We start from the raw sequence: 26,088 nt of genomic DNA, 5'->3' as shown, positions 1-26,088 counted from the left end.
CTTACCGGTTAGGGAAAATAGGATTTTGAATGATAATCAATTGTTGATCCCCAAAAAGTCCTCACAAGTATACTAAGACATAAGTGAGTGCGCGTGTTGGCAGTTATTTTTAACACCTGTTTACATTCCCTTGTGTGTATCTGGTGTTCAGTGTGTCTGTCCCGTCCGTCTGTATGTCTCTGTCTGTGTCTCTCTGTGCTTCGTTTCTGTCCATGAACACAGGGTGTAGTCTAACACTGCCCCTCAGCCTGTCCACCTTATGGTTAGTTGACCTTTAACTTGATGATATACAGTATAGGGGCATAATTCACTGAAGCTTCCTTTATAAACATGTAAATGTTACATACACAACCAATACCTCATCCTCATCTGTTCACTTCAAAACCAGGATGATGCCTCAACATGAACCTTTAAAGCAGGGATGTCAAACTCCACAAGACTCCAAATGGTGAAGCTCAGTTGTACGGTAAAAAACGTATTTCCACCTTAAAAACCGTTAAAAAGACAATTTATAGCAGGATTGTCAAACTCATTCCACGGAGGGCCGAGTGTCTGCAGGTTTTAGTTTTTTACTTTCAATTAAGTCCTAGATAACCAGGTGAGGGGAGTTCCTTACTAATCAGTGACCTCAATTCATCAATCAAGTACAAGGGAGGAGCAAAAACCTGCAACCGCTCGGCCCGCCGTGGAATGAGTTTGACATGTGCTTTAAAGAGTCTTTTTAACCGCTTAAGGTGTAAATATGTTTTTTACCCTACAGCTGAGCTCAACGTTTGTAGTCTTGTGGAAATTAGGCTATTCAGGCCTACAGTTTAAGATGTGACCCCAATATACACTACCGTTCAAATGTTTGGGGTCACTTAGAAATGTCCTTGTTTTCCATGAAAACATACATGAAATGAGTTGAAAAATGAATAGGAAATATAGTCAAGATGTTGACAAGGTTATAAATATTGATTTTTAATTGAAATAAGTGTCCTTCAAACTTTGCTTTCGTCAAAGAATCCTCCATTTGCAGCAATTACAGCCTTGCAGACCTTTGGCATTCTAATTGTCAATTTGTTAAGGTCATCTGAAGAGCTTTTACCTCATGCTTCCTGAAGCATCTCCCACAAGTTGGATTGTCTTGATGGGTACTTCGTTTGTACCATATTGTCAAGCTGCTCCCACAACAGCTCAATCGGGTTGAGACCCGGTGATAGTTATTGCATAGTTTGGAGCTGTGATTTGGGTCATTGTCCTGTTGTAGGAGGAAATTGGCTCCAATTAAGCGCTGTCCGCAGGGTATGGCATGGTGTTGCAAAATGGAGTGATAGCCTTCCTTCTTCAAGATCCCTTTTATCCCACCATGCTTGACAGATGCCGTCAAGCACTCCTCCAGCGTCTTTTAATTTTTTCTGCGTCTCACGAATGTTTTTCTTTGTGATCCGAACACCTCAAACTTAGATTTGTCTGTCCATAACACTTTTTTCCAATCTTCCTTTGTCCAGTGTCTGTGTTATTTTGCCCATCTTAACCTTTTCTTTTTATTGGCCAGTCTGAGATATGGCTTTTTCTTTACAACTCTGCCTAGAAGGCCAGCATCCTGGAGTGGCCTCTTCACTGTTGACGTTGAGACTGGTGTTTTACGGGTACTATTTAATGAAGCTGCCAGTTGAGGACTTGTGAGGCATCTGTTTCTCAAACTAGACACTCTAATGTACTTGTCCTCTTACTAAGTTGTGCACCGGGGCCTCCCACTCCTCTTTCTATTCTGGTTAGAGCCAGTTTGCGCTGTTCTGTGAAGGGAGTAGTAGACAGCGCTGTACGAGATCTTCAGTTTCTTGGCAATTTCTCGCATGGAATAGCCTTCATTTCTCAGAACAAGAATAGCCTGATGAGTTTCAGTTGACAGTTCTTTGTTTCTGGCCATTTTGAGCCTGTAATCGAACCCACAAATGCTGATGCTCCAGATACTCAACTAGTCTAAAGAAGGACAGTTTTATTGCTTCTTTAATCAGATCACCAGTTTTCAGCTGTGCTAACATAATTGCAAAAGGGTTTTCTAATGATCAATTAGCCTTTTAAAATGATCAACTTGGATTAGCTAACACAACGTGCCATTGGAACACAGGAGTGATGGTTGCTGATAATGGGCCTATGTAGAAATTCCATAAGAAAATCAGCCGTTTCCAGCTACAATTGTCATTTACAATATTAACAATGTCTACACTGTATTTCTGATCAATTTGATGTTATTTTAATGGACAAAAAAAGTGTTTTTTTCAAAAAGGACATTTCTAAGTGACCCCAAACTTTTGAAAAGGTTGTGTACTTTAACATTTATTTGTCATTCAGACTTATTTTTCATGAAAAGCATATGTTTAGATTTGAGGAAAGTTTTATTGGAGCACTTCCTACATCGATGATTTGAAATCTCAAGCACTTCCTGATGTGACTGAATGGAATTGTGTGTGTGTGTGTGTGTGTGTGTGTGTGTGTGTGTGTGTGTGTGTGTGTGTGTGTGTGTGTGTGTGTGTGTGTGTGTGTGTGTGTGTCAGGTTGGTGCCAGGAAGATATATGGGCCAGCAGGTCATATATCTTAAGAATTAGCATCTTAATGTCCTGCCACTCCATTTGGTTTCTAGGGGGAAAGGTTTTCAAATCTGTACTCAACCCCCCTCCACCAAAGACCTCCCCTTTTGAAAAGTGCACCTATGTTTACCATCCAGGCTGCACTGACTGACAATATGGAGGTATCTGATGCGACTATTTTGCAGGTAAGCAGTGATTACTAGAGAACTTTTGTGTTAAAATCCAGGTCCCCAATTCAATCACCAGCTCAGCAAAATCAGGATAATAAATCATGCTAATCCAAGGCACCGGAACATCGCCATCGATCACGAGATTCTGTTAACGTATCAGTGATCATGATGGAGAAGACGATTTCAACAACCAGCCTTGGTGTGAATAGTCCTTTCCTTTATTCCTTTCTTGAGATGTATCTAATATAAAGACCGTATGTGACCGTCCGGCTCAAATCAGTCTTATGTAGCAAAATATTTAATTGTGTTTTTTACATTGAATAAAAGTAGAGACTCAGAGCTACAAAATGGTATATCATACACTACAGTTGAAGAACAGTGGGAAAGTAATTTTGCTTTGAAAGTTGATAAACTTGTAAACTCACTTTTGAGAAAATGTCCTTTGAATGTTTTGGTACTACTATTGGAGAGCCCTTCTTTGTCTACACCCATTCAGCATTGTTCACACCCTCTTAAGCTTTAGCCCCACCCATCTCTTTAAGGGGTGATCCGAATGTACTAACAGCAGTCAAGCACCCAAGCTAAGTTGCTAGCTACTTCTAGACATCTAAGTGAGCGAGAACAGCAACAACAACATTACTTGCCCTAGCAGAGCGTCGGTGACTGCAACTGTGCTGTAAGATTGCCCCTTCGTAAATTCAGAGCGCTTCGCATTCAGAGCGCACAGCAGACACTCTGGCTGATGAGTTTACTGACACCGGCCATATTCAACGGGTGTTGAGCATTCGTAAATTCATCAGTTATTCTGCGATGTCTCGCACACTCAGACGAGAGTGCTCTGAAATCGGTGTAGATGGCCAGACTGAATTTACGAACGCACTCGAAATGGTTACTTGCATAGTAGAGTCTTTTGTTAAGACATGTAGTTAGCTAGCTAGTTAGGTAAACAATGAACCCTAATGAACCATAATAACATAATGATGTTACTACCCTGCATGAATCTACAAGTTAACCTGGTTGGTTATCTAATGTTAGCTAGCTAACATTAGGCTATAGCTAGCTAAGCAAATGGCTCTGAGATACAAATAATAAGCTCATACACGTAATGTTAGCTAGCGAGCCGGCCAGCTAGCCAGCCCGGCCAGCTAGAAGTTTTAAAATCTGTACTCAACCCCCCTCCACCAAAGACCTCCACTGTAGCTAGCTAGTTAGGTAAACAATGAACCATAATCACAACTCATGACATTACTACCCTGCATGAATCTGCAGGTAGCTAACCAACCAGGTTGAACGTTAGCTAGCTAACATTAGGCTATAGCTAGCCAAGCAAATGGCTCTTTCTGTCAATTAGAAATGTGTAATATCTGAAAATGTAGCTAGCTAGACTATCTTACCCGTATACATCATTCATGGTTGGACGTGTCTCCTGTCAGATGCCATGGTTACCCTTAGTTTGAAGATGTAATCCGGAGACAGGTGTTTTCTCCATCTCCTTAGCTATCATACTCAAATTCCACTGATTTCAAAACTCAGTCCTCCAGAAAGTGTAGAACAACACTTATGCAGTTGTAATGCATGCTAAAAAATGTTAAAGCCACAGGATTACCTAGACATACTGACCAGCTCAAATAGACAGAAGCGTGCTATATGGCAGACCAATACAAACTCATCTCTCGGCATGTCCAGCCCACTCATTATCTCAGCCAATCATGGCTAGCGGGAAGGTTGATGTCTTCTTTGGCTAAACCAACTAGGCTCGTAATATATCAATTTTATTCGTATTTACAGATGGCATACAATTTTGTTTTTAAGGCACATAAAAGTTCACATGTTCGAGAAGGCATTTCTGCCAAAAAATGCATTTTGATAAAAAAATTAAAACTTTACGTTCAAACAGCTCTCCTGTGAAGTAGTGACCCGCGACATACGCATAGTTTCCTGAAATGGGTCACATATTGCCCTCACCTATTGGATAACTTTGAAATGAGGATAGAACATTAGCCAGTATCTCGTTTTCTTCTCGCTCAAAGACAAAAGGCCCCACCTGCTGCGCGCGTGTGCGTGTGTGGTGTGTGTGTGTGTGTGGTTATGTTGGTGTGTGTGTGTGTGTGTGTCTCAATCTATCCCATATTGTAAGACATACCCAGGACTTGTGGATTGGGTTTTGTCCCACGTCTCTCTTATCAGTGTGGTGATAAACTATGCTGCGTTCCATCATTTGCTAATTAGTCAGATGAGTGAATGATGGATATGGTTAATGTCATAGAGATTCTAATTCTATGGTTACTAATGTAATAATGCTGCATGAACACCCCAGTCAGAGGAGACCGTCCCCGTCAACACACATTTACTGTAGCAGTTATTATTAGCTATTATCATCCTACTTAATAGAATCAGTGTTCAGTAAACACCGTTTTTATAACACTCACTCTGTCTGTCTTGCTCATCTGTTTGGCTTTAATGAATCAGTCCTGCAGACGTGTATACACAGTGAGATGGCCTTGAGCAGCATTTCATTTGGTTTGTGCCGGTGATAGAAAGCTAAGAGCAAAGAATTGCCAGCGTACCTCAGAGACTAGTAAGAAACAACAGCTTCCTCTCTTCTGTGTGTTCAGTCTGTGTGTACAGTGTTTTTGTGTGTGTTCGTGCGTGTGCGTTTGTCTGCACGTTAATGTGTGTGTACAAAGCTGTAGCCTTTCTAATGTCATGCTCTGAATGGATGTAGCCTAACTCAATTTGCAAGGAAATCACATTCAATCCCACTGATTTGGACACTTAAGGGGAGAGAGCAACATGGTTGGTGAAAGGACATGCTTTTAAAATGACAGAATGTCCTGTACAGCAGAGAGATATTACATGGGGCCTATGGGGATGGATATAGGGCACTTACTAGCTAATCACATCTGTATTCAGAGCTACAGGTTTAAGCACAGTAGTTACAAGGGAGCAATGGATCTAATGATGGGAAACATTTAAGGTAAGGATCAGACTGCAGCTGGCTGATGTGTCTAGATTAAGAAGAAACTGTAAAGGCCAACATGGTGTTCTGATGAGCCTGTGAATGGAATGACAATAAAAGGCTGTTTTTAATTATTGTGAAGATCCTTTTTACGCATGTAGAAACGCACACTAACAGCACACCCATGTAGACACGCTTCATTTTATTATTTTACTTTTAGATTTGTGTATTGTATGTTGTGAGTTACTTTTTTTGTTTAACTAGGCAAGTCAGTTAAGAACAAATTCTTATTTACAATGATGGCCTAGGAACAGTGGGTTAACTGCCTTGTTCAGGGGCAGAATGACAGATTTTTACCTTGTCAGCTCGGGGTTTCGATCTAGCAACCTTTCGGTTACTGGCCCAATGCTCTAACCACTAGGCTACCTGCCACCTCATAATATCCCCCCCCCCCCCCCAAAATATAGCTTACATGTTGTCAACAATCTAAGCCAACCTCATCTGTTTTGCCCCATGGTTGCGCACAGATATCATTTTTGTGGCTAAAACAACCAACCCGTCTCATCAGCATCAACTAATTTGTTGATGATGCCATATCTATTTTACTACTAAACATAGAAACGTGCCATTTTCACATACATGTGTGTTGATGTTGGGGTGGTGCTGGAGATGATGAATATGAGTTGACACATGTTAACATTTCCTTTTTAAGGGAACATTTTTGTTAGCTGGGCATTTACCAAATGAGTTTGAAATGAGTCAGCGTCAGCCTCTTCAGGGTAATTAACTTACCGTTTTGCAATATACCCACTGATTCATCCCTATCATTCCCTTTGCTCTTTTCAAACCAGGATTTATCACTAGTCACCAGGCAGCTTTGGTACTCCCATAAAGTGATTTATTTTGACTGGTGAGGGTCTGTATGATGCATGATGACGAAAGCTGACATCTGGGCAGTGAGTCTGGCTCTCGTTTCCTAGCTACGCTGTATGGACGAAGAAATGCAGGCAAACACTGTTTGAGAGTGAGAGAGAATTATTTATTTGTCCTTTTTTGCTCATCTTTATCAAGTGTGCCAATCATTTTGTACCTGACTGTAGATGACATCACAAAAAGCTACTGACAAAGGTCTCTGGACCTTCAGTTGTGAAAAATGTACAGATCAAAGGTTTGAATGAGCATGCAGGAGACCGTTTCACCTCGGACCTTTCACAGCTGACACACTTTAGGCTGGGAGGCTGGATAGATCTGTCCCGTTGGTCATAGATTAGTGGAGAATTGCCTCATTATATGGTCATTTAGCAGACACTTTTATATAAACCACCTACAACTTTACAACTTCAGCATTAATTCATCACAATCCTTTCACTTACTTAGCCTAGTACACAAGCTACGATGGAGTACACTTTCTTTTGACGGGGCCTTATTATTATTATTATTATTATTGTATCCATGACTCAGATTTATTTGATCTGAGTCTATTTTGATACATTTTGCTAACATTTTAAAACGTATAGAGAAAGTCATGATTTGACATTCATAAACAATTTACTGTTCAGAAGTCTACCCTTTAGTATGTTTTTTAATCCATTTGGAAAGGTTCTTTAATGCAATATTTCCATTCATGCTTAGCCTATTAGTTTAGCTTTACAGTAATTGCCTTGGCAAGTTGTTTTAAGCTACAGATGGAGGATATTCATTTGATCACTATTTTGTTGCTGAGAATTATCCTGCAAAGCAGGAAATACAAACATGTATTTGAGTTTTAAAAAGGCTTCTAAAGTTTGTAATTTCCACGTAGAAATGTCAGACTTTATTTGCCCAAATGAAAAATGTATCAACCCCTACAAAAATGTCCATACGTTTTTAATCCACATAATAATTCACATTTCCTGTTGCGGCAGGATTATATTCTTGCTATAGAATACTGTCTCAAATTAAGATCCTACATCTGTTTGTGTTTTCTTCGATGAATCTCTACCATTAATCAAATCTTTCAGTTGGCAGGGGTTAGATTTTTTTCAATTAAAATTGAACTCAGAGTATCTTAAAGCTTCAATATGTAACTTTTTGGCCAACCCAACGAAATGTACATAGATATGTAAGGTATAGATTTGTCATTGTAAGCAAATCTAAGAAGCGGTAGATATGTTCTATGTGCGCTATTTCTATGCTTCCCACTCCACAGTTGACTTTTTGCGTCTTTTACTTTCGGTTTTGTACACCAGCTTCAAACAGCTGAAAATACAATATTTTTGGTTATGGAAAAGATATGTCACAACGGTTTAGATGGTACGGTCATTATCTACACAATGACTGCTGACCACCTGCACACTAACAGTCTCCTTGCACTGACTCTCAGACCTTATATGCCCAAACATACGAACACACAAACACAAACATTGTTTAAGTGCCTCACTGTATTTATATTTCTGTATTTATATTTATTTTATTATAACTATTCCTTCTTGTTATGCAGCCTGTCGAGAGTGAACCTGCAAGTAAGCATTTTATTTTACTGTGTTGTGCCATGTGAATACGGTATGACAAATAAACTTTGAGTTGACTTGACTTGTAGGCCATTCTCCTTGCTGTAGGTTGTGGCCTCATGGCTTTCCAGGTCTGCGGTAACTCTGATTGTGGCAGCTGGAATTCGAGGGGTGGGAGTTGGGGAGAGTTGAAATAACAGAGTGCAGGGAGCAACAGATCGACCTTGGTGTGAGAGAGAGAGGAAGAGACGGCGAGAGAGAGGAATGCACTGAAATAGGAGATGTAGGCCTATATTCACATAGAACCTGAATGCAGTATGTACATGTATTTAACATCCCAAAGAAACTGAGAAATACACTATATACACACACAAGTATCCAAATACACCATTTCAAATTAGTGGATTTGGCTATTTCAGCCACGCCCGTTGCTGACAGGTGTATAAAATCGAGCACACAGCCATGCAATCTCCATAGACAAACATTGGCAGTAGAATGGCCTTACTGGAGAGCTCAGTGACTTTCAATGTTGCACCGTCATAAGATGCCGCCTTTCAACAGGTCAGTTCGTCAAATTTCTGCCCTCTAGAGCTGCCCAGGTCAAATGTAAGTGCTGGTATTGTGAAGTGGAAACGTCTAGGAGCAACAACGGCTCAGCCGCGAAGTGGTAGGCCGCACAAGGTCACAGAACAGGACTGCCGAGTGCTGACTAATCTGGAGTGATGAGTCACGCTTCACCATCTGGCAGTCCCGACGGACAAATTTGGGTTTGGCGGATGCCAGGAGAACGCTACCTGCCCAAATACATATCTGACAACTGTAAAGTTTGGTAGAGGAGGAATAATGGTCTGGGGCTGTTTTAATGGTTCGGACTAGGCTCCTTAGTGCCAGTGGAGGGAAATCTTAACGCTACAGCATACGATAACGTTCTAAATGATCCTGTGATTCCAACTTTGTGGCAAAAGTTTGGGAAAGGCCATTTGCTGTTTCAGTATGACAATGCCCTCGTGCACAAAGTGAGGTCCATGCAAAAATGGTTTGTCGAGATCAGTGTGGAAGAACTTGACTGGCCTGCACAGAGCCCTAAACTCAATCTCATCGAACACCTTTGGGATGAATTGGAACGCCAACTGCGAGCCAGGCCTAATTGCCCAGCAATGTTCCAACATCTAGTGGAAAGCCTTCCCAGAAGAGTGGAGGTAGCAAAGGGGGGACCAACTCCATATTAATGCCAATGATTTTGGAATGAGATGTTCGAACAGGTGTCCACATACTTTTGGTCATGTAGTGTATGTTCCATGTTGATGATGATAATGGTGATAATGGTTGTGATGGTGATGATATTACCAATTCAAAGCATTTCCACAAACAAAAAATGTACAAGTACATTTTCATTGAAATGGCTAGTATTTGAAGATTTTAGTAGACATGTTTATGAGAATAGATAACTTTGTGTGTGGGGGTTCTGGGTTCTGGGTTATGTGCTGCATTCAGTAGGGGAGAGCAGAAATCAATGGCACCTTCAGACCCTTATTTATGGTTGTGCCTCAGAGCCTCACAACTGGATGACAAACTGGCTGGAAGGGAGGATGGGGGTGTGGCGGGGGTAGAAGAAGGGAGGATGGGCAGGTGGGGGTGTGGAGGGGGTAGAGGAAGGGAGGATGGGCAGGTGGGAGTGTGGAGGGGGTAGAGGAAGGGAGGATGGGCAGGTGGGGGTGTGGCGGGGGTAGAAGAAGGGAGGATGGGCAGGTGGGGGTGGTGTGTGGAGGGGGTAGAGGATGGGCCGGTGGGGGTGAAGGAGGGGGTAGAGGAAGAGAAGTGGCAATGGAAAAACAGAGTAGGAAACTGTATATTTAGGTTACACCCAGGTGCCCTGCTACCAAGATTTGATGACTCAAAATGTCACTGTTTTCTACAGTAGTAATGCTCTGCCTGATTGAAATGCACAGAGCACAGCTAGCAGGGGTTTGGAATGTGTATGTATGAACTGGCATTGATTAACTGTTGTATGTTGTTGGCTCAACCCAGAGGAAAGCACAAACTCAATTACACTCAGTTCCATCCCATATCAAAGTTTTTTTCCAAGTCCACACCTCAGAGGCCTGCATATTTCTCCTAATGAAAGATTTGATCCACACCACAGATGGAGTCACATACTGTGTCTTGTCTTATGCAGTAGCCCATGTAATTTTGTTAGTTTGCTTCTCTGTGATCATTGAAGTCTCTCTCAGAATTAAAGATTGTGCTGAAATCAAACTGCTGTGCCAATAAAGGTATTTTTTCAATATAAAAATCTCTATCTCAGATCCCTCCGTCCAGGCTCCTCATTTGACTGGGTGTAAGTCCAGGGAACAGGAGACGTTTAGGTGTTGGTGGAGTCCCGGAAGCTTCCAGAATCTCACGGAACCCGGAGCACTGCAAATCCAGTACTGGAAGAAGTGAGCAGAGAGAGAGAGCTGTTTATTATTTAAGTTTTATTCTCTCTTTATCAATGACCTATGTGAACTTGAGAGTAGGGGTGTGCCGATCTCGTTATACTCGTAATCGTATCCATTTTATTACACTTGATACTCGTAATCGGATTTACTCGTGATCGAAAAACCAGGAAGTGTGATTTAAATGCAATTTACTTACTTGGATGTATTTTTTTTCTAATCACGGATAATAATAAATAGTACTTGTGTCATAATCTATTCTGAAAATTCTCCATATCCGTTTCGATACTCGTTTTGTCCGGGTACTCGGCACACCCCTACTTGAGAGTATACCTGCATATACCTCTAAAATGTATATTTGCATAATAGACCTCTAAAATACCTCTCTTCCTCCCTAAGGAATGACTTGACGAAGGAATGGAAGGAGTGCCCTGACTACTCCTCCTCTGTGAAGAACGAATGTTTCTTTAATAAGAACAACACGGTTATCTGGATCAAATACTGTGTGCGGCTCCACTCTGAAAGCCAGAACAAAACCTACGATACCTTGTGCTTCGAATTGCAGGACATTGGTGAGGGCACAACAGAGACATGCTAATATGGACTGTTGTAGTTAACAACACTTAGTTGATAGCCCCTAGACACTTCTTTATGCCCAGATGCAGAACTGAGGAATCTGAATGGGCCTGACTGGCTTAGCTACTGGGTGGGATCCTCAATGAAATCCCTGTTCATTTTCTGGAAGCCACTGATGTCTTTTAAAAATCCAGAACTTGACTGTTTGAAATACACAATTGTCATCAAGTCTCTTGACATCATCAGTGGCAGTTGACTTTAACACGTTGTTGCGTCCATCTACCTGATTGGTTGAGTGGCCATCCAAACGTATCGTGGGACGAGGGGTTGATTACTGTTTCGTTAAATCACGTTGACAGAAGTAATTGGGTTGAAATGATAACCTGTAAGCACACTGGGTTCCCAGGAGGACCAGGAGCAGTAAGGCCTAGAGGGCCAACACGTTATCAGAAATACCAGGACAACAGCATTGTCCTGTTGCATGTTGGCCAATGTCAGACCATGCTCCCACAGTTTTAATATACTGTATCTAATTTGGACCTCTGGATCCCACCTAACAGTGGGAACATGTGTGGAAATGACAAGTATCCATATTAGACGGACACCGTAGGAAAAATAATGAAATATTGTAAAGCAACTTCTCCATCCCGCCCCTCCAAAAGCAGAGAAGGACTAATGATAGCCGAGGGATGGAGGCCGTTTCTACCAGAAACCCTGTGTTCAGAGGTGAATGGAAAGATGACAGCAGGAATGAACAGACGGAGGAGGGGTGGACAATCCTCAGTCAGAATAGAACTGATGATAATGATTGATCATAGCAGCAGCTGTTGTTATTATTCAGGGAGGTTTCACACCGACTGGACTAGTGGATACAGGTACACTGGCGGGGACATTTTTCAGACATGCTCTTCTAATGTAAGGTGGACAATAAATCATTTATTTTTAAACATTTTTTTTGTTGGACATAAAAGACACCAGGAAAAAAAACACCAGGAAATCAGCTCAAAGTGATGTAGGAAATCTGTTCCCAAGTCTTCCCATAGAGACACATGTGATCGTATCCCAATGTAATCAAGGTTTGAAATGATTATGTTTTGTCAAATACTGTATCTGTTCGGGCTTCTTGCGGTCAATTTGCAGTGTACAAGTTATTTATAATTATGTTCTGGCCCCCTGACCCTCCGCTCAAGAAACAATCTGCCGGCGGCTGAATGTAGTTGGGGACACCTGGTCTATAGACTAGCAGGGGGACGTGAGATTCTGGTCCTGGGAGCCCCAAGGGGTACAGGCTTTGTCCCAGTCCAGCTCGAAAACACATGATTAAACCAATTGAGGTCTATGTTGAAGACAATTCTAAATTGGTTGACTTGTCTCATCAGTGCACAATGCATATGGAGAAGGAAACCACTTTACACTATTGGTCATTTATTGGCCAGTCTTTCATATACTGACCTATGCCCTTTCGTCCCTGCCAGTGCACCCTGACCCGCCAGTGGCTCTGAATTGGACGCTGCTGAACATCAGCCTGTCGGGCCTGAACTATGACATCATGGCGAGCTGGGAACCCCCGCCCTCGGCCGACGTAGCCGTTGGATGGTTGACACTGGTGTATGAAGTCCAGTACAGGAGGAGGAACAGCTCACACTGGAAAGTGGTGAGTCACGGGGGAACACCCTGACGGCGCTTCCAGCCTATTACCCAGCTGCCTCTGCAGCTTTGATGGGGCTGTAGCGGAAGCCAGAGCTAGGCCTTCTGGGAAAACAGGGTCTTGATGAGGGGCAGGGGTCAGAGGAGTTAGAGGGCAAGGCCAGGGAAGGTCACTGACAGATCAACCTCTCATAAAGACACAAACAAGTAGAGAGATTCTGTTGTTGACTGCCTCAATCAGCGACAGTACCAAATTTGTTTGTGGCACAGAAGTCAGTATATAGAAGCAAATTTACTCTGAGACATAATCACTTTTTATTTTGACATTTCATAGCTTTACATCGTATTCCTCTCTTACAAATGTTTTCCCCATGTCTCCCTCTTCCCTCTTCCCCCGTCTCTCTCTCAGTTGGAGCATGAGTTTGGCACCCAGCAGTCTATCTACGGCCTTCAGACAGGAGAGGAGTACGAGGTGCGTGTGCACTGTGCAATGAGGGCCTTCAATAACTTTGGGGAGTTCAGTGATGTCATCTTTGTCCACGTGCCAGAGATTCCCAATGAAGGTGAGAGGTCAGAGTCTGGTCGGGTCAGGCTGGGTCGGGCAGGGCAGGTTGGGGTCAGGCAGGGCATGGTAGAGCGGGGTCTGGGTGGAGTCAGACAGGGTGGCTCATGTGAAGCAGAGGGAAGAGGGGCGGTGTTGTTTACACTATTAAATGTAGTTTTACAGAGACAGTGAACATTAATCAACATTACTGTAAAAGTGCCCATTTTAGCCAGATGGCAAATTTTTCAACTGCCGTCCCTGGGAACAAACATGGCAGCCATCTTGTTCAAGGATAAGATTGTCATTATGCAGTAATACTATGGTTAAATAAGTGTTCTTCATTATAAGATACGTATATGTTGGTGGTGATGATGATTATGATGGTCCGTGATGAAGATGATGATGATGGCCATGATGAAGACGATGATTAAGTTGATGATGATGATCCTGTTCTAGAGTCAACGTTCCCTGTGACTCTGGTCCTGATCTTCGGGGCTGTGGGCGTGGCCATTCTCCTCATGCTCATCATCTTCTCTCAGCAGCAGAGGTGAGGACACACACACAGGCATGCACACACACACACAGGCATGCACACACACACACACACACACAGGCATGCGCGCACACACACACACACACACAGGCATGCACACACACACACACACACACACACACACACACACACACACACACACACACACACACAGTCATCTTCATCTCATCTCTCCCTCTTCCTCTTCCTCTCAGACTGATGGTGATTCTGCTGCCTCCTGTCCCTGCACCCAAAATCAAAGGGATAGATCCAGCACTGCTTAAGGTAAGACGATTAACACTGCGTGCGTGCGTGCGTATAAATGCATGCAACAATTTCAAAGATTTTACCAAGTTAGAGTTCATATAAGGAAATCAGCCAATTTAAATAAATTCATTAGGGCCTAATCTATGGATTTCAAATGACTGGGAATACAGATATGCATTTGTTGGTCACAGATACCTATAAAAAAAGGTTGTGGTGTGGATTAGAAAACCAGTCAGTATCTGGTGTGACCACCATTTGCCTCATGCAGCGCGACACATCGCCTTCACATAGGGTTGATCAGGCTGTTGATTGTGGCCTGTGGAATGTTGTCCCACTCCTCTTCAATGGCTGTGTGAAGTTGCTGATATTGGCGGGAACTGGAACACGCTGTCGTACACGTCAATCCAGAGCATCCCAAACAAGCTCAATGGATGACATGTCTGGTGAGTATGCAGGCCATGGAAGAACTGGGACATTTTCAGCTTCCAAGAATTGTGTTCAGATCCTTGTGACATGGGGCCGTGGCTTCATGCTCATGCTGAAACATGAGATGATGGCGGCGGATGAATGGCACGACAATGGGCCTCAGGATCTTGTCACGGTATCTCTCTGGATTCAAATTGCCATCAATTAAGTGCAATTGTGTTTGTTGTCCGTAGTTTATGCCTGCCCATACCATAACCCCACCACTATCCCGCAGGTTAAAAAGCCGGATGTGGTGGTCCTGGTCTGGCGTGATTACACGTGGACTGCGGTTGTAAGGCCAATTGGACGTACTGCAAAAATCTCCATAGACAAACATTGGCAGTAGAATGGCCTTACTGAAGAGCTCAGTGACTTTTAACGTGGCACTTTCATAGGATGCCACCTTTCCAACAAGTCAGTCTGTCAAATTTCTGCCCTGCTAGAGCTGCCGGGTCAACTGTAAGTGCTGTTATTGTGAAGTGGAAACATCTAGGAGCAACGTCTCAGCCGCGAAGTGATAGACCACACAAGCTCACAGAACAGGACCGCCGAGTTCTGAAGCGCGTAGCGCGTAAAGATTGTCTGTCTTCGGTTGCAACACTCACTACTGAGTTCCAAACAACCTATGGAAGCTAAGTCAGCACAAGAATTGTTTCTTCGGGAGCATCATGAAATGGGTGTCCATGGCCGAGCAGCTGCACACAAGCCTAAAATCACCATGCACAATGCCAAGCGTCGGCTGAAGTGGTGTAAAGCTTGCCGCCATTGGAGGCTGGAACAGTGGAAACGCATTCTCTGGAGTGATGAATCACGCTTCACCATCTGGCAGTCCGACGGACAAATCTTGGTTTGGCGGATGCCAGGAGAATACGACCTGCCCGAATTCATAGTGCCAACTGTGAAGTTTGGTGGAGGAGGCTGTTTTTAATGATTCAGGCTAGGTCCTTTAGTTCCAGTGAAGGGAAAAATTTACTCTACAGCATACAATGACATTCTAGACGATTCTGTGCTTCCAACTTTGTGGCAATAGATTGGAGAAGGCCATTTCCTGTTTCAGCATGACAATGCCCCCATGCAAAGCAAGATCCATACAGAAATGGTTTGTCGATCGGTGTGGAAGAACTTGACTGGCTTGCACAGAGCCCTGACCACAACCCCATCAAACACCTTTGGAATTAATTGGAATGCCGACTATGAGCCAGGCCTAATTGCCCAACATCAGTGCCCGACCTCACTAATGCTCTTGTGGCTGAAAGCAAGCAAGTCCCTGCAGCAATGTTTCAACATTTAGTGGAAAGCCTTCCTAGAAGAGTGGAGGCTATAGCAGCAAAGGGGGGACCAACTCCATATTATTGCCCATGATTTTGGAATGAGATTTTCGAAGAGCAGGTGTCCACATAATTTTGGTCATGTAGTGTATGTAGTGTATCATGTTCAAGTACATATGATGAAAACACATAATCCACATTGACGTTAATTAAAAACATGGTTTGAGTAGGAAGTTGAACAATGACATACTATAAGAGATTACTTGTTGTCTTTTTATTATTACTTTTATATTAGTTCTCTATTTTCTCTCTCTCTCTCAATTGTTGGGAAGGGCCCGTAAGTAAGCATTTCACTGTTAGTCTACACCTGTTCTTTATGAAGCATGTGACCAAGAAGATTTGATTTTATATGCTCTAGAGATACTAGCTAAGGGGAGGAGGATGTGTGGTTGTGACCAGGTGTGACCAGGTGTGACCAGGTGTCATTGTGTTGGTGTGCTGTTGAAATGGGATGTGGGCTGCTGTTGACGAGGAACATGTGCTTTTCAAACAACCCCACCACTTGTACAGTAGCTCAAGTAAACCACTCAGTGCCCCTATGAACCCCTACCCCGGTCAACAACTCTGCACCCCCCACAGCAACTTGCCCAAGCCTCCCCATTACTCCTTCAACCAGATCCAGATAGCTGATGTTCTGAAAGAGCTGCAAAACCTGGACCCCTACAAATCAGCTGGGCTAGACAATCTGGACCCTCTCTTTCTAAAATGATCCGTCGCAATTGTTGCAACCCCTATTACTAGCCTGTTCAACCTCTTTCGTATCGTCTGAGATCCCTAAAGATTGGAAAGCTGCCGCGGTCATCCCCGTCTTCAAAGGGGGTGACACTCTAGACCCAAACTGTTATACACCTATATCTATCCTACCCTGCCTTTCTAAAGTCTTTGAAAGTCTAGTTAACAAACAGATCACGGATCATTTCGAATCTCATCGTACCTTCTCCGGTATGCAATCTGGTTTCCGAGCTGGTCACGGGTGCACCTCAGCCACGCTCAAGGTCCTAAATGATATCATAACCGCCATCGATAATAGACAATACTGTGCAGCCGTATTCATCGACCTGGCCAAGGCTTTCGACTCTGTCAATCACCGCATTCTTATCGACAGACTCAACAGCCTTGGTTTCTCAAATGACTGCCTCGCCTGGTTCACCAACTACTTCTCAGATAGAGTTCAGTGTGTCAAATGGGAGGGCCTGATGTCCAGACCTCTGGCAGTCTCTATGGGAGTGCCACAGGTTTCAATTCTTGGGCCGACTCTTTTCTCTGTATACATCAATGATGTCGCTCTTGCTGCTGGTGAGTCTCTGATCCACCTCTACGCAGACGACACCATTCTGTATTCTTCTGGCCCTTCTTTGGACACTGTGTAAAAAAACATCCAGACGAGCTTCAATGCCATACAACACTCCTTCCGTGACCTCCAACTGCTCTTAAATGCAAGTAAAACTAAATGCATGCTCTTCAACCATTCGCTGCCCGTACCCTCCCGCCTGTCTAGCATCACTACTCTGGACAGTTCTGACTTAGAATATGTGGACAACTACAAATACCTAGGTGTCTGGTTAGACTGTAAACTCTCCTTCCAGACTCACATTAAGCATCCCCAATCCAAAATTAAATCTAGACTCGGCTTCCTATTTCGCAACAAAGCATCCTTCACTCATGCTGCCAAACACACCCTCGTAAAACTGACTCTCCTACCGATCCTTGACTTCGGCGATGTCATTTACAAAATAGCGTCCAACACTCTACTCAGAAAATTGGATGCAGTCTAACACAGTGCCATCCATTTTATCACCAAAGCCCCGTTTACTACCCACCACTGTGACCTGTATGCTCTCGTTGGCTGGCCCAAAGCTCCTTTGCACCCCAGTATCTCGACTTGCACATCTCACTCCAGTGTTTAATTTTTCAAATGTAATTATTTCGCCACTTTGGCCTATTTATTTCCTTACCTCCTTAATCTTACTACATTTGCACACACTGTATATACATTTTTCTATTGCGTTATTGACTGTACGTTTGTTTACCCCATGTGTAACTCTGTGTTTGTGTCACGCTGCTTTGCTTTATCTTGGCCAGGTCGCAGTTGTAAATGAAAACTTGTTCTCAACTGGCCTAATTGGTTAAATAAAGGTGAAAAAATAAAAAATATGAAAATGAAGAGGAAACCGCGCAGTGTCCGTATGAAGAGGAAACCGCGCAGTGTCCCTATGAAGAGGAAACCGCGCAGTGTCCGTATGAAGAGGAAACCGCGCAGTGTCCGTATGAAGAGGAAACCGCGCAGTGTCCGTATGAAGAGGAAACCGCGCAGTGTCCGTATGAAGAGGAAACCGCGCAGTGTCCCTATGAAGAGGAAACCGCGCAGTGTCCGTATGAAGAGGAAACCGCGCAGTGTCCGTATGAAGAGGAAACCGCGCAGTGTCCGTATGAAGAGGAAACCGCGCAGTGTCCGTATGAAGAGGAAACCGCGCAGTGTCCCTATGAAGAGGAAACCGCGCAGTGTCCGTATGAAGAGGAAACCGCGCAGTGTCCCTATGAAGAGGAAACCGCGCAGTGTCCCTATGAAGAGGAAACCGCGCAGTGTCCGTATGAAGAGGAAACCGCGCAGTGTCCCTATGAAGAGGAAACCGCGCAGTGTCCCTATGAAGAGGAAACCGCGCAGTGTCCCTATGAAGAGGAAACCGCGCAGTGTCCCTATGAAGAGGAAACCGCGCAGTGTCCCTATGAAGAGGAAACCGCGCAGTGTCCCTATGAAGACGAAACCGCGAAGTGTCCCTATGAAGAGGAAACCGCGCAGTGTCCCTATGAAGAGGAAACCGCGCAGTGTCCCTATTAAGAGGAAACCGCGCAGTGTCCCTATGAACAGGAAATAAAACACAGTAATATGATAGGACTGGAAATTACCAGGGCACGCACATAGAAATAGAATCTAAATTATTGATATTATTATAATAATAGGCTTTGTGGGTACACATCAGGGCTTGGCAATGAAACGCAAAGACCATCAATTTTGTCATTGGAAATGCCTGGAGTTTTTTTATAGCCAATTTATAAACTCTCTCTGCTCCACTATACTTTTCAGTGGTCAGAGTTCAAGATGCTCTCATACTATTTTAAGGACTGGATCTTAGGACAGCAGTATATACGGTACAACATATTGTAGACTTTAAAATTTAGAGACAATTGATAAGATGCAGGGTAGGGTTGCACATTATGGGGAATATTCAGGTGGAAACTTTCCGTGGGAACTAACGGAAATATATGCAAATTAATAGTAATACCATTTAAATGTAGATGGTTTTTGCATTGGATATATTTACCATATCATATGGAGACAGAAACATAAACATTTTACCTCATCATAAGTAGACATAATTGCAAATGATTAAATCCTTCCAATAGAAAAATATATATATTTAGTTACGAATTGAACTTTAATTAAATGAGTTGACTCTTCACATGGGATGATTTCACTGAACAACAAAATAAATTGAATATTGAATGATCCCCAATGATCCATCGCATCTCCCAAAAACGTTTTCAACATACATCTTTAAAATGATAGTCTCGAAACAAAAGCTTTGGTTGTCTTCCGCTTCAGGCTTCCATGTCTTCTCCCTGGACCTCATCAATGTCCACCTCTTGAACATCAGACTCTGAGGCCTCATCTTCACTGTCACTTTCCAACCTTGTTGAGGATGGCTCGTTGTCAGGCTCAAAAGCCCAAAATATGCCCGGATGGCCACCACATTTTCAACCCTTGTATTGGTCAGCCTGTTGCGTGCTTTGGTGTGTGTGTTCCAAAATAAGGACCAGTTGCGCTCTGAGATGGCTGATGTTATGGGGATTTGGAGGATGATAATGACAACAGGGGAAAGAGCCTCAGATCCACAAAGTCCCTTCTACCAGGTGGCTGATGGGATATGTTGGCACAACTGCCATATTGCGTCTCCATCCCAAAGCCCTTGCTTGGAAGTGTATTTTGCGAGACTGCCAAGAACCTTTCCCTCATCCAGGACAAGGTGGCGAGACACGGTAGTGATGACGCCATAGGCCTTGTGTTGATCTCTGCACCAGACAGGATGCTCTTGCCAGCATACTTGGGGTCCAACATGTACGCTGCGGCGTGTATGGGCTTCAGGCAGAAGTCTTCACGCTTTTTGATGTATTTCAGAACTGCAGTTTCCTCTGCTTGGAGCAACAGTGAAGTGGGCAGGGCAGTACATATTTCGTCTCTTACATCTGCAAGCAGAGTCTGAACATCAGACAGGATGGCATTGTCTCCCTCAATCCGTGCAATGACTACTGCTACAGGTTTCAGGCTGCTTACCACGCTCTCCCAAAATCCATCATCCAGGAGGATCCTCTTGATGGGGCTGTCCATATCGGCAGACTGTGATATGGCCATTTCTTGAAGAGACTCCTTCCCCTCCAGGAGACTGTCAAACATGATGACAACACCAGCCCAACGGGTGTTGCTGGGCAACTTCAATGTGGTGCTCTTATTCTTCTCACTTTGCTTGGTGAGGTAGGTTGCTGCTATAACTTGATGACGGTTTACATACCTAACCATTGCCTTTGTTCTATGGAGAGTGTATCCATTGTTTTCAGTGCCATGATGTCCTTGAGGAGCAGATTCAATGCATGAGCAGCACAGCCAATGGGTGTGATGTGAGGGTAGACCAAGCAGCCTTCATGTTTGCAGCATTGCCTGTCACCAGTGCAAATACCTCCTGTGGTCCAAGGTCATTGATGACTGCCTTCAGCTCATCTGCAATGTAGAGACCGTTGTGTCTGTGGTCCCTTGTCTGTGCTCTTGTAGAATACTGGTTGAAGGGTGGAGATGATGTAGTTAATTATTCCTTGCCCATGAACATTCGACCACACATCAGAGATGATTGCAATACAGTCTGCTTTCTCTATGATTTTCTTGACCTTCAATTGAACTCTGTTGAACTCTGCATCCAGCAAATGAGTAGATAAAGCATGTCTGGTTGGAGGGGTGCGTGCTGAGCGAAGAACATTCAGAAATCTCTCCCAATACACATTGACTGTGAGCATCAGAGGTGAACCAGTTGCATACACAGCTAGAGCAATACATTCATCAGCATTTATCTGACTACATTCCTCCAATGAGTCAAAAAAACTATTGATTCCAGGAGTACCATGAGCTGTTGCTATCAATAAGGTGTCTGATTAATAATTTTCACCTCGAATAGAAGTAGAGGGACTTTTGTCAGAGGTTGCTTGAGGGAACTTTATGCACTTGGCCAGATGATTCTTCACATATGATTTGGCACAGTATTTGCAAATGTACACAGCTTTTCCTTCTACATTTGCTGCAGTTTAATGTCTCCACACATCAGATAGTGCCCATGGCATTTTCCTATAAAGATTTTATTTAAAAAAACATTTTTTTACCCAATACAATTCCATGTACAGATAAACAGTTAAGCAGTTAGATTAAACAACTGCTTTGTAAGATACGTGTTTTAAAATGAAACATGTATGGAAACAGGTGAATTACACTCCTCGGTTAGCAGGCTCAAGCAAGCTAAAACCCACATGGTAGCAAAAACTAACTAGCAGAAATTGTTAACAACTTAGAAATGATTTAAACACACTTTGCTGTAGGCTACTATTTACTAGTTAACAAATAATCATGTATGTCATATAAAATATGTTCACCCCACTCAGTATTGTAATCAAAACTTGGCTTGGCTCAGACAGTGTAGTAGTATGGGCTCAATAGCATCTCATTAGTGTGCAAGATCTTGAGAATCAGCTGTACATGTGATGGAAGAGTGCACTGCACATGTGATGGAAGAATGCACTGTGCATGCAGAGGGTTGCAATTCCATTGAATTGGAGATAGTTTAACCAAAATATGCCACAAGACCTAAATTTGACTTATGTGTATCCCGCTAAAAAAGGTTCACTGTTATAAGCTAACTTTTTTGATGAATTTAAGCAAAATTCCCAAAATTCCCATGCTTATTTTCCCATGGAAAATTTCCTGAAATTTCCTGGAAAGTTTCTGACCCTTTGCAACCCTAATGGAGAGTGATAATGACAGCATAGGAGGAAGTTGAATGTTTCCGAGGGGAAAATTGTCTTCAATACACAGTACTGCTGTATACAAAATAGAAACGGGTCCTTACACACTCAACATGTTGCACATTATCCCTGTCATACACATTTCACACTTATCATAGCCACATACATTCACATACGTCATTATGTATTTATTTTACTTGTTTTACCTAGAGCCAGAATTGCAATTGAAGCATTACTTAAAATACGTATTCTCTTCTTGTTTTTATACCTGCTTAAAACACAAATATACAGTTGAAGTCGAAGTTTACGTACACTTAGGTTAGTCATTAATATTCGTTTTTCAACCACTCCACACATTTCTTGTTAAGAAACTATAGTTTTGGCAAGTCGGTTAGGACATCTACTTTGTGCACGGCACAAGTAATTTTTCCAACAATTGTTTACAGATTATTTCACTTGTAATTCACTGTACCACAATTCCAGTGGGTCAGAAGTTTACATACACTAAGTTGACTGTGCCTTTAAACAGCTTGGAAAATTCCAGAAAATGATGTCATGGATTTAGAAGCTTCTGATAGGCTAATTGACATCATTTGAGTTAATTGGAGATGTAACTGTGGGTGTATTTCAAGACCTACCTTCAAACTCAGTGCCTCTTTGCTTGACATCATGGGAAAATCAAAAGAAATCAGCCAAGATCTCAGGAAAAAAAATAGTAGACCTCCACAAGTCTGGTTCATCCTTGGGAGCAATTTCCAAATGCCTAAAGGTACCACGTTCATCTGTACAAACAATAGTACGCAAGTATAAACACCATGGGACCACGCAGCCGTCATACCGCTCAGGAAGGAGACGTGTTCTGACTCCTAGAGATGAACGTACTTTGGTGCAAGAAGTGCAAATCAATCCCAGAACAACAGCAAAGGACCTTGTGAAGATGCGGAGGAAACAGGCACACTAATGAGATGCTATTGAGCAAAAGTATCACAGTAAAACGAGTCCTAAATCGACATAACCTGAAAGGCTGCTCAGCAAGGAAGAAGCCACTGCTCCAAAACCGGCATAAAAAAAAGCCAGACTATGGTTTGCAACTGCACATGGGGACAAAGATCGTACTTTTTGGAGAAATGTCCTCTGGTCTGATGAAACCAAAATATAACTGTTTGGCCATAATGACCATTGTTATGTTTGGAGGAAAAAGGGGGAGGCTTGCAAGCTGAAGAACACCATCCCAACCGTGAAGCACGGGGGTGGCAGCATCATGTTGTGCGGGTGCTTTGTTGCAGGAGGGACTGGTGCACGTCACAAAATAGTTGGCATCAAGAGGAAGGAAAATTATGTGGATATATTGAAGCAACATCTCAAGACATCAGTCAGGATGTTAAAGCTTGGTTGCAAATGGGTTTTCCAAATGGACAACTTCCAAAGTTGTGGCAAAAAATAGCTTAAGGACAACAAAGTCAAGGTATTGGAGTGGTCATCACAAAGCCCTGACCTCAATCCCATAGAAAAGTTGTGGGCAGAGCTGAAAAAGCGTGTGCGAGCAAGGAGGCCTACAAACCTGACTCAGTTACACCAGCTCTGTCAGGTGGAATGGGCCAAAATGCACCCAACTTATTGTGGGAAGATTGTGGAAGGCTACCCGGAACGTTTGACCCAAGTTAAACAATTTGAAGGCAATGCTACCAAATACTAATTGAGTGTATGTAAACTTCTGACCCACTGGGAATGTGATGAAAGAAATAAAAGCTGAAATAATCATTCTCTCTACTATTATTCTGACATTTCACATTCTTCAAATAAAGTGGTGATCCTAACTGACCTAAGACAAGGAATTTTTACTAGGATTAAATGTCAGGAATTGTGAATTGTTTACATACTCCTTGGCTTTCGTGTATTTAAACTTCTGACTTCATATCTCTCTCTCTCACTCACTCACTCACTCACTCTCCCTTTCTTCTGTCTCAAACCCATTCTCTCTCTCTCTCCCCCCATTCAAGGTCTTTATTGGCAGGGGAAACATATGTTAACATTGCCATAGCAAGACAAGTAGATAATAAAAATGTACAGTAAACATTACACTCACAGAAGTTCCAAAAGAATAACGACATTTCAAATGTCATGTCTCTCTCTCTGTCACACCCCATCCAGAAGGGAAAGCTGGACGAGCTGAACTTCATCCTGAGTGGAGCTGGTATGGGGGCTCTCCACTCCTATCCCCCGGACCTGTACCAGGACATGCCCTGGGTGGAGTTCATCGAGCTGGACGCAGACGAGCCTGAGTCTGGGGAGAAGGACAACCAGAGCTCAGACTCACAGAGACTGCTGGGTCACAACAACCACCACGCAAACCATGGCTGCTCTCATGGCCTCGGGTATAGGATGGAGCAGGCTTTGTTCAGTAAAACATTTCTGAAATTATACTAGGAAAGTGTCAGTCTACAGGAGCCTCTTTTGGATGCATGAAGCAGCGTTAAAGTAGCTAGCTACGAGATCTAGAATGGTACCTCCAGGTAACTCTCTCTCCCCTTCCACCCCTTCCTCTCTCAATCTCTTTCCTCCTCTCTCTCTCTTTCCTCCTCCCTCCCTCCCTCTATCTCTCTTTCTCTCTCCCCCTCCCTCTGTCTCTCTCCCTCCCTCTGTCCCCCTCTCTCTTTCTCTCTCCCTCCCTCTCTCAGTATCCCTGATGATGACTCTAGCCGGGCCAGCTCCTATGATCCAGAGCTGCCTGACCAAGAGACCCTGATGTTAATGGCTGCCCTCCTGTCCAGCCAACCCGACAAGGTTGAGCCATGCTTGGGGAACTGGAGCCACTTAAGCACCCCATCCATAGATGTGCTGGAGGTCCCATGCCCCGGGCTCCAGGCTCCAGACTTACCTCCAGAGGGAAGGGAGAGGCACCTGGTCCAGACCCAGCTGGGAGGCCCTCAGTGCTGGGTTAACATGGACTTCTATGCCCAGGTCAGCGATGTGACGCCCACCGGAGGGGTGGTGCTCTCGCCAGGCCAGCAGGTCAGAGCCCCGGAGAACACTCCAACAACAGAGAAGGATAAGAAGAGAAAAATGGAGGGAGGAGAGGAGGAGAGTGAGGAAGAGGAGGAGAGGAGAATGAACAAGCTGAAGTTTCAGCTGCTGGTGGTTGCTCCTGAGGCAGGGGGCTACACGACAGAGAGCAGTGGCCGGCAGATGAGCACCCCTGACCCCTCCTCACCTGGGGAGGTCTACCACACCTTCCCGTCACCTTCCTCCGAGAGCAAGCCCCACCAGGAGGTCTATCTTCCTGCTACCACCCCCCTAGGGGACTACCAGTCCCCCTACATCCTTCCTGACTCCCCCCCTGCTCAGTTCCTCCCCCCTGTTTCGGACTACACTGTGGTTCAGGATGTTGATTTCCAGCACAGCCTTCTCCTCAACCCCCCTTCCCCCCAGAGGTCCCCTACCTGTTCCCCACAACCCCCCTCCAAGCCCCTGCCCGTCATGCCCATAGGGTACCTCACCCCGGACCTGTTGGGCAACCTCTCGCCTTAAGAAAAACTACACCGCCCAGGAGGCCTTGGGGCGTGGAGGTTGGAGGCCACTTGTCATGAAGTCAATAATCATCACAGACAGCCTTGTTCTACTTGATCAATGCTGGAAGCCAAATATGTCACAGGACAGACTCGACAACAAGCATGGTCGTTCGTTTGAGTGTTTGCTTGAAGGGAAGCTGAGAAAGAGAAATGTTTAGTTGTTGTGTTTGGCTTTTATGAGTGACTGGAACTTGAGGAAAGACCTTCTATAAAATTGGCCTTTCTGGTTTGACAGAGCTTAAAGTAATACGTGAACAAATCTTACTGTGTTCTTTCTGACTGAGACTGAGACACCGAAAAACCCACAGTCTGAAACCTTGAAATGCACGGTTCTCTAATATACACACAGATACACTTATGCACCATACATACGCACAGACAAGCTCAGACATGGTTCTAGTTCTATGTTACCTGATACTTCAATGTATCTGTTTGACTGATGAGGTGCAATTTAAACATTTGCCTTGCAGACA

General features: G+C 43.7%; 1 protein-coding gene across 2 annotated transcripts in view; it reads left to right on the top strand.

The window, feature by feature from the left end:
* LOC115200461 (growth hormone receptor) overlaps positions 1–25,875 on the top strand; it is a 59,852-nt gene extending 33,977 nt beyond the window's left edge. For both annotated transcript variants that reach the window (XM_029763554.1, XM_029763555.1), the window contains exons 3-10: positions 10,498–10,630; positions 11,027–11,199; positions 12,679–12,857; positions 13,260–13,413; positions 13,851–13,941; positions 14,142–14,211; positions 24,198–24,421; positions 24,725–25,875. In XM_029763554.1, the coding sequence (XP_029619414.1) occupies positions 10,498–10,630; positions 11,027–11,199; positions 12,679–12,857; positions 13,260–13,413; positions 13,851–13,941; positions 14,142–14,211; positions 24,198–24,421; positions 24,725–25,574 (1,874 nt within the window). In that variant the 3' untranslated portion in view covers positions 25,575–25,875. The remainder of the gene's footprint in view (positions 1–10,497; positions 10,631–11,026; positions 11,200–12,678; positions 12,858–13,259; positions 13,414–13,850; positions 13,942–14,141; positions 14,212–24,197; positions 24,422–24,724) is intronic.
* Positions 25,876–26,088: the final 213 nt, after the last annotated feature.

Source organism: Salmo trutta, chromosome 9 (assembly GCF_901001165.1).
Source record: "Salmo trutta chromosome 9, fSalTru1.1, whole genome shotgun sequence".
In the NCBI taxonomy this organism is placed as follows: Eukaryota; Metazoa; Chordata; class Actinopteri; order Salmoniformes; family Salmonidae; genus Salmo; species Salmo trutta.
The sequence above is the reverse complement of the archived record's forward strand: the minus strand, read 5'-3'. Positions and strand labels throughout refer to the sequence as shown.